This window comes from Austrofundulus limnaeus, unplaced genomic scaffold (genome assembly GCF_001266775.1).
Source record: "Austrofundulus limnaeus strain Quisiro unplaced genomic scaffold, Austrofundulus_limnaeus-1.0 Scaffold1055, whole genome shotgun sequence".
Lineage (NCBI taxonomy): Eukaryota > Metazoa > Chordata > Actinopteri > Cyprinodontiformes > Rivulidae > Austrofundulus > Austrofundulus limnaeus.
The window spans coordinates 6,144-15,372 of NW_013953457.1; the positions used below are offsets into that span (position 1 = coordinate 6,144).

Consider the following 9,229-nt stretch of genomic DNA (forward strand, 5'->3'; position numbering starts at 1 on the left):
GTCGGAATGATCTCATTTTGGAGAGTCAAGACTTGCCAGACTGAAGGTATAGATCACGTGTCAAACTCAAGGCCCACAAGCCAAATGTGGCCCACCACCTCACTTTATGTGACCCTTGAGAGCTTCAAAAATGTAATAGTATCTAAAATAAGCATATATCGATTATTTTACCAACAAAATGACCACCACTAGATGGAGGTGCACAGGGTTCCAACGTAGCAAGTAATATATCATGTAAAATTTCCATTTCACTGCATTTTGGTTGGCTACTTTCGCTCTGAGCAAGTTGTAATGTGAAGTGGGAATTTCCCACTTACAAGTCATGAATTTCAACTGGAACGCCCCTCCAGTGGGAATTCATTGTCAGAAAATGAAAGCGTTCAGAATTCAAGATGGCAGCTCAGTTATTATTTGTAAGCAGTGCTCAGCTGTAGCAATGAGACGAGGAATGTGACAATTCGTTTTTAGTCCAAGTTAAACAGGAAACATTAAAGTTAATTAATGGGCTCTTCGAGGGCCACCATCATGCTCATGAGCCCCTCAGTGAAAATGAGTTTGACACCCTTGGTGTAGATCTGGTAAACTTTTACGCTGCATCACTTTAACATCAAAGGGTTAAAAACATATTTGAATATGTACAAGCGTTTGTTTGAACCGCTACGAAAATTTTGAAGTTGTTTCAGTTGGTGAAAATTTTCTATGGAGTGAGCCCCAGTCTGATTAGCTGTTAGATTAACCTCAAACTTTGCCGTTTGTTATGGCTTAAGCATCAACAACTGGCTCCCAGCTGAAACGTCAAGCCTCCAGAGCAGCTCTACTTCACAGGAACGTCAAACTAAAACTCAAATCTGCTGCTACTACACCCCGTCCCGCCTCACTTTGTTGCAGAAGCAAAGTACACAGCACACGCATATGTCGGCTACAGTTAAGCTGCTGCTGCTGCCTCGGCCAACGCCTCGCACAACTCCGGGAAAAATGGCTAAATCTGGGCTTGAGAGGTGATTTTATTTTTTCTTCGGTCAGAGAGGATTAGCCACTCTCCTGCAAGACCAAACACGGCCCTGTCAGGGTCCTGCTGTGTTCGAGAATCCCCTGAGGACAGAGGCCCGGGTTGGGTTAGGAGACACTGCTAGAAACTGAGGTACTCAGAGTTGATTTGTCTGTCCACGTGGGGGTGGAGGGGATTTTTGCACTTCTAGAAACTGCAGAACGTGACAGATAGTAGTGTGTCAGCTGTGTTTTATGGGTGCTCAGATTATGTTACAACACACCCAGGAACTGGGGTTTATACTGCAGATATATGACAATTGATAGATACATTAAAAAGAAAGAAAAAACAAGTCACAACCAATGAAACTGTGTTTGCAAGTGGACCTTTTCCAAGGCAGGGTGGCTAGCCGACACCTCAGCTTGTGAAGATTAAACAGGGAAAAAAAGTCATCGAGAAGTGGAGAAGTTGCTACTTTTGAAGCCTTTTTTGATTCCTGGTGGCCCCTCGAGGGCAACTTGGGATGGAAAGACCTTGCCGTCCCCTCGCATGGAGGACCGAGGAGCGTAAGGATGGAGTCAAGTGTCCTTCACAGTGGCGAAACAGTAGTAAAGCAGTTCTTTGTGCTTTGTTTGACGAGGGCCGTGACGACCACCGCTCAGATGTCGTCGCGTTCATGGGTTTGGGTGGGGGTAAAAGGCTGCTCTGCAACTCACACTGCTGCAGACTAATTAAACACGATGCCCTGCTTGTTTTTACAAGGAGGTGGTAAAACTTATCAGTTGAAGACCCCCCAACCAAAAAAAAAAACTGTCATAAAGTCCAAGAGTGTCCATATCATCGCCTCGAAAAGGTTATAATTGTACAAAGAAGTGACTCGTCATAACAGCTGTAAAATCCTAACAATTTGTCTTTTCGATCACAAGAAAAAAATGTTTAAAAGCTACAAAATCGGCTTTCTTTGTATTGATCGAAAATCAGAATCTGGTCAGAAAACATGCAGTACATCAACAAAATGTGCCGGTTTTGTGTATGTGTGTATTGCAAGTGAACATGAGGGGGATAAGGTACAATAAAAACATTTTCTTTAACAATATTCTCTTTATACTTTTCTATTTACATAGTTTTCTCTCTCTATATATATATATTTAAAGTGTAAACTGTGTTCAAAGGAAACCTCCACATATAGCTGGTTAGGCACATGTAGTTGCTTCTAAAGAGAATACAAAGATGAGGATACAGCAGTACACGTTGTGAGAACCACACACAGATATTCCGTAGGCCTAAGAAGGATCATACTTGGCAATAACCTTCTTGCCGGTCATACCCTGTGAACCTGACTCACAAATTCAAGACAATAATAGTCGTCTGAATTAACTTTTTTTCCACATGTACTGAGTCTGGATATGCCACACAGCTGCAGTATACCACAATGCTATAATCTATCATAATAATACTGCAGTATTTCACATTTGATATATGATTTTTGTACATATACTGTACTCATTAATCTCTACTCATCTAGAAATGTAGATTATATTATAAAATATACATCTCCCAATAAAATATCTAATTTTTTCCCAACATATTCTGTCAAAGAAAAGAAAAGGAAGAAAGTCATGCTTAAAAAGTCAAATATTTTGTCATTTTTCTCTTTCAAATAGCAGATTTCGACTTTTGGGTGTAAGTTTCACACAGCCTTTCATATTTGGTAATTCCAGCGCATTCACACGCAAGCAATTACACAACCATAAAAAATACTCATTTAAAATCTTTTCTTTTCACTTCATGTTGTAAACGAGAGAAAAAAAACTTGTGTTAAACTTTGTATGGTGGAAACTAAGTTTCAGGAGGAAAATAAGGAGAAACAAATTGCACAACAAATACGAAGTTCCATTCATATCAAAAGTTTTCCATTTCAAACAGAAATGTAAAATATTATGACTTTAATAATAAGCATTAGTGTAAATTGTTTGATTGTTGGTTTTCGATGGACCTTGATGGCTCTTTGGAAGGACTTTAAAGAGAGCTGTTGTTCATAGTAAATGGCTCCATTTAGTTTCTTTCAACCAAGAAAATCAATCATTCTTTTTGTGAGAAAAGAATAAAAATAATATAAAGGGCAACTTTGAAGTGTGTTTCTGAGTAAAACTTTGAAATAAATGCTATAAATGATCAATGCGTCACCTGTTGTAGATACCTTCTTGAATGGCTTCAATTTGAAGAAACACAGTGTAAGTCTGACAGGACTAATGAGCTAAAGCCTAGTCCCAACACAGCCAAGACTGTAAAAACAAGGCCATCTTAAAACAGAACCAAACTCCAAATTTCATAACCAGTATGTAAATGCTACAAGAATTCCATGCTCAATACAAGCATAAATAGTGGAAATAGCAACTAGCACTTAAGAGGTATCATATTAATCTTCAGTTAACCAGGCAAATCCCACTGACATCACAGATCTCTTTTGCAAGGGAGTATTGAAGGCGGTAGCCAGAGTTAACATTTGGCAACAAGTTCCTAATGCTTCTGCAAAAAAATTAACTGTAAAATGTGAAATAGAATGAGGTGTAATATCTTAAACCTCCATAGGATTTTGAAGTTTGGAGCTGTTTTAATGCAGCAGTGGGTAAGTTGGTCCATTTACATCAAATTAAAAAGCTAATATGGTCCAAATGATCACAGTGCTTCAAATAGTCCTAATGGTCCCAAGGTTCAAATGGTTTAAACGGTCCAATGGTTCAAATGGTCCCAATGGTTCAAAAGGTTTAAACGGTCCAATGGTTCAAATGGTCCCAATGGTTCAAAAGGTTTAAACGGTCCAATGGTTCAAATGGTCCCAGTGGTTCAAATGGCCCAATGGTTCAAATGGTTTGAATGGTCCAATGGTTCAAATGGTCCCAATGGTTCAAATGGCCCAATGGTTCAAATGGTCCCAATGGTTCAAATGACCCAATGGTTCAAATGCTCCCAATGGTTCAAATGGCTCAATGGTTCAAATGGTTTAAATGGTCCAATGGTTCAAATGGTCCCAATGCTTCAAATGGCCCTAAGGTTCAAATGGCTTAAACGGTCCAATGGTTCAAATGGCCCAATGGTTCAAATGGCCCAAAGGTTCAAATGGTTTACACGGTCCAATGGTTCAAATGACACAATGGTTCAAATGGATTAAACGGTCCAATGGTTCAAATGGTCCCAATGGTTCAAATAGCCCAGTGGTTCAAAAGGTTTAAATGATCCAGTGGCCCAAATGGCCAAATGGTCTCAATAGTCCAAATTGTCCCAGTAGTTCAAACTGCCCTAGCGGTTCAAATGGTCTGATGGTTCAATGCTCCAAATGGTCCAAATGATGCAATGGTCCCAATGGTTCAAAAGATCCATTGGTTCAAATGGTGACAATGGACCAAGATAAGATAAGATAAGATAAGATAAGATAAGATAAGATAAGATAAGATAAGATAAGAATTTACTTCCATAGCCAAATACTGTCTACATAAAACTACTCCAATCTTTGAATTTCATAGGCGTTTGTGCAAATTCTGTTGGAGCCATCAGAAAACAGCACTAATCCAGCTGCCTTAGAACTAGCCATTAGCTCATCAGTCCTGCTGGACTTAAACTCTACTTCTATAAACTCAGATTGTTCCAGATGTTATATACAACAGGTTAGCTAGTCACAATTTATAACCTTTTTACATATACTCACTTCAAAATGGCCTAACAGCCCCTTTCAGGGAATATAAACATAAATATTCATTCGCATCAAGTGTTTTCAACTATTATCAATAAAACAGGTTCTAGTGTAAATGACTTTTGTTAGATTCTGATGACTCTTTGGAAAGACTCTAAGGAGAACTACCATTTGTAGTAAATGGCTCAATTTTGTTTCTTTCAGCCAACAAAATCCATTGTTCTTTTCTCAGTGCTGTGTGGAATTAAGAGGAACACACTTTAGATTTAAGACAAATGTAAAAGAAAAGCCCGCTGATAGAAACCAATGGTCATTTTATCGGGGATGAATCAAACTCCCTACAGTCTGCTGTTGTCAGAATACATCCTCGTTTGACCACTTGGTGGTGCTTTACTCTCACAGTGAAAAGTCAAATCTGGAAAGCCACCAAAGTACACCCCACCCCCACCCTCCTAAAAAAAACTTCCTGCAACCTCTCTGCTGTACCCTCCAAGCTTCATAGAGACTACGTAAGGAGCAAACAGCTCAATTTTTTCACTCTATCTCTAGTTTTGTCCTACTCAATGCTGTGATGCAAAAACTCCTTTTGGCAAAAAATAAAATAAGAAAAAAACACACTCCGTAGACTATCAGCACTTTTGAAGAGCCTCCCTGCTGAATGATGAGAGGAGTCGATGGATACATACAAACAAACAAAAAAAGTTTTGTATTCTTTCAGTGAGTGCCTGTGTGAACAGATGGCACCTGAGCGTAAGGTGCAAGCTCTAGTTGTTGATTCGAAGGTTATGATCGTCAGGTCTCACTCTGGAGGGCTGAGAAATTTATACAAGTTGATTCATCTTCGTGTAGCGTCAGTGAAAAGTACAGAAACATCAAGGTGGTGAAGTCAGAGCGCCTACAAATAGTCAGTCTTGCTTTAAATGGCATCAGGGGTCCACGCTTGGGGGATCCTGTCCGAGGTCTTGTGCCTGTAAAGCCCTTTATGTGCTAAGTGAACACGTACAGGCATGCTACGACGTGAACTGCTGCTGACTGCCGTTACAAAAGTGAAGTTTTTTTGTCAGCCAAAATCACTGTAAAAAAAAAGAAAAAAAATCATAGTCTGTAAGAAGGAAGTAAAAATGTCTTCTTCTAGTTGCCTATGTAAGGTCTAGGCCTGCGTATCGACAAAACCTTTCAATTTCAAGACACTAAAATGGCTGTCATTGCTTGTTTAATAGGTGTGATCGCTGGATTTGATGGAAATGGGTGAGGGGAGTGGCTCGTGAAGACTTGCAGAAGGTTAAAGAAAAAAACACTCTGCAGGAGTAAAGGGTGGGTGTGCCGGAGGAGGGGAGGGTGATGCCCCGAGTCTTGTGTTCAGAGTCGAGTCTGGGCTTCGGGGATGTAGATCTCGATGCTGTCGGCGCTCTCTGTGGCCGAGTTCTGCCGGAAGGAGGCGGTGCGCTTCGCCTGCAGCAGCCTCCTCCTCGCCTCTGTCCTCCGATCCCCGAGCTCCAGAGATTTTTCCCTGATGGGAAGAGTGTGGCCTCCGATTCGTGGCACCACCAGCCCTCCAGATCCGCTTCCTCCACTTCCGGCGACCCCGTCTCCTACACTGTCCGCTCGGAGGCTGCCGCTCACCCCGCCTGCTGGCTTCTTTGGTAAGGGAGGAGGGAGCTTCTTGTCCTCCTAAAGCCCCGTTTGACGGTGAGACGTAGATAAAAGATGAAAAAGGTACGGTGGAGTTATCGAGTCGGGTGGTGAAAGAGATGGATGTGGCGAGCAGTGTAAATGATACCCCATGCAAGAAGGCGACAAATAAGTATTCCAACAAGGAAAGACAAAAAACAGAACAAAAGCAAGTCAGCATGCATTGATGTTGGGTAATGAAAGGCATTGAAATGGGAGAAACAGAGGTAAAGTGAACAAAAGAAAGAAAAAAGAAACAATAGTTAGTGCGTTATTGAGAATTGTCAGTCAATCAAAAGGTGAACTAAGCTTTTCAGAAAAGAATCTCCTTTTCATAGAATGCGAAAAATGAAAGAAAATAAACAAGTAAAATAAAAATGAATCAAAACTCAAAGAAATCTCGCCGTTTCAAACGTCGACTCAGTTCCTCTTGCTGTTTTGGATTTCCACAGTCAAAGGCTCCGAGGGCGAAACCATCGGCGCTAATCGTGGACTCAGACCTGCCGTGACTCCTGGGGAACGCCGAAGGAAAACCAGAGCTGTTTGGACCTCGGGGGCCTCTCACCTTTTTTTCAGGCGGGAGCCTCCAACCACTGTCCTTGATCCTCTGGAGGTCCTGAAACTTGACCCTCACGTCCTCGATGTTGAGCTGGAGCAGGTCCCAGAAGGCTGCCAGGTCCTGGGATGTGGGCTGAGGGTAGGCAGAGGGGTCCTGAGCGAGCGGGAACACAGGAGACGACATTAGTGTCTAAGGAATGCTCACAGGCTGGGAAAGCAAATGGGACTGTTTTTGTGCACGTACCACACTCTGCTGGCAGAGACGGAAGAACTGCTGGACTTTTTGAGACATGAGCATCTGGGCGCTGCCCACCGCGTTTCGAATGAGCTCGAGAACTGACAGGAAGATAGGACAAACCAGGACTTATTGTGACAATGCCATTGAGCATTCTAACTCACTCCACAATTTCTGTGTAATTTCAACAGTGTATATATCAAAATGTTCAGCTCATTTATGACATGGGCGACTTTTTTTTCAGCATCTTGTACTTTTTTACCTATTTAGCCTTTGCTAAGATTTTTTTTCTCATTGAAAATGAATGGAGCTGTCTTTAACATCCCTAAAAGTTTTCTGTTTATAAATCTTTACTGCACTTTGTACCTTTTGTTCTGGTTTGGCTTTTTTTTTCAACTTCTTTGTGGTAATTTCAGTTTCTTTTAACTTCATATTATGCTAATTTGAGCTTGTTTCTGTTAATAGCTTTCTTTCTGCTCCTTTCAGCTTTTCTTTCATTAATTTAAGCTTTTTATGCTCAAATTAACAAATCTCTGCTGATTTCAGCAGTTTATTTGCTTTTTATTTTAAGCTTATTTGAGTTTTTTTTAAATCTAAATTTACTTTTTTGGGATAATTTCAGCTTCTTATTACTTAATTCAGCAAACATGCTCTTTCTGCATCTTTGCATTTTTTCAGCTACATTTATTTTTCAGCTTATTTTTGGCTGCTTTAGCTATTTTTTAACAAATTGCATAATTTTTAATTCTTTTTCCCATTTTTCTGCCAATGTGAGTGTTTTTACTCCCTGTTCTGCTAATTTCAAATAGTTTCTGCTACTGTTTATTTTATTTTCCTACTTTCAGCTGTTTAAATTTAACTTGCGTTAACAGTTTTGCTATTAAACATTTCCAGCTCCTCCATCAACTTTCAGGAAAAATCTTCCAGCATTAAGCTTTCATGATTCTCTAGTTTTGTTTCACACATGCCTCAGAAACGTACCCTCCTCTGGAAGCTCGTTCTCCTCGGCCTCCCTCTCCATGTTCTGGCACCAGCCCTCCATCCGCTCCACCTCCGTCTGCAGGAGGCGCAAAAAGAACTCCCCGTCTCTCATGCAAGGCGAGGTCCGGCCCGAGTCGGGCAGGCTGCGGGGGCCCTCGATGGAGGGTGTGGCCGCCCAGGCTCGCTCCGAGGTTATGGGCAAAGGAGAGTGGGCGCGAGGAGGCAAGTGTGGGGGCTGGTGGGGGCGTGTGTCTGCTTGGCAGGCCTCGGTGCTGTACCCACCCTGTAAAAAATCCTAGCACAAAGTAACGTCAGTTTAGACTTCGTTCCAACAGCTGCAAAAATAAAGCACAATTACTATAACCTCAAAGTGAATAAAAGAATACAGATGCTACATTTTAAGCACAATAACCAAACAATGTCTGCAAGGAACCTCATTTTTTGTTTGTTTCGTTCTATTCTATTTAGGACTATATATATATTTTAAAGAACCAGCCTTCCTTGGTTGGGTTAAAAAGTATTTTTAGTGTTGCTTAGACTTTGTCATGAAGCAAATTCTATAAAATGTGTCAAACGATAATCTTTTTAAATAAGCTCAGCTTCCTGCTAAAAACGTGAAATGGAGTCAATGAATTTATTCATTTATGACCCGATCACAGCTTTATTTTTCTGTTTCATCACATTATTTCATTCCTGCACAATAAAAAAAAAAACAATAAAAGTATCTAATTTGATCTGTACCACTGATGTAATCAGGATGGTTTATTAAAAAAAACTTTGTTTTAGGTGGGAGTGGTCTTAAAGAGATCCCCCATTAGTTGTAACATTAGACTTTATATGATAAACATATACTTTAACTGTAAATTAAAGACTGTAAAAATACTGTAGGATGTTCAGTTTTTATCTTTTTTAAACTAAAAGTTTAAAAATATATTACAAGGACGAGGCCATTTTATTTACACGCAAAGCATTCTGGGTAAATGATGACATCAACTAGGTCATCGGTGCGAGGCTGCTAGCGAGCTATATCCACCCTGAAAGTTAATCTTGGACAATATCTGATGATCGACTCTTTTAAATGAAACCAGAGAGCGTTGACAGAGAG

At 40.5% G+C, this 9,229-nt stretch overlaps 1 protein-coding gene across 1 annotated transcript in view; it reads right to left on the minus strand.

The window, feature by feature from the left end:
* Positions 1-2,069: 2,069 nt before the first annotated feature.
* Positions 2,070-9,229, minus strand: part of dlgap3 (discs, large (Drosophila) homolog-associated protein 3) — a gene marked incomplete at its 5' end in the record, with an annotated part of 49,950 nt that continues 42,790 nt past the window's right edge. Inside the window, 4 exon segments of the mRNA XM_014030404.1 lie at positions 2,070-6,350; positions 6,916-7,062; positions 7,153-7,244; positions 8,125-8,419. Coding sequence (XP_013885858.1) covers positions 6,039-6,350; positions 6,916-7,062; positions 7,153-7,244; positions 8,125-8,419 — 846 coding nt within the window. The 3' untranslated portion in view covers positions 2,070-6,038.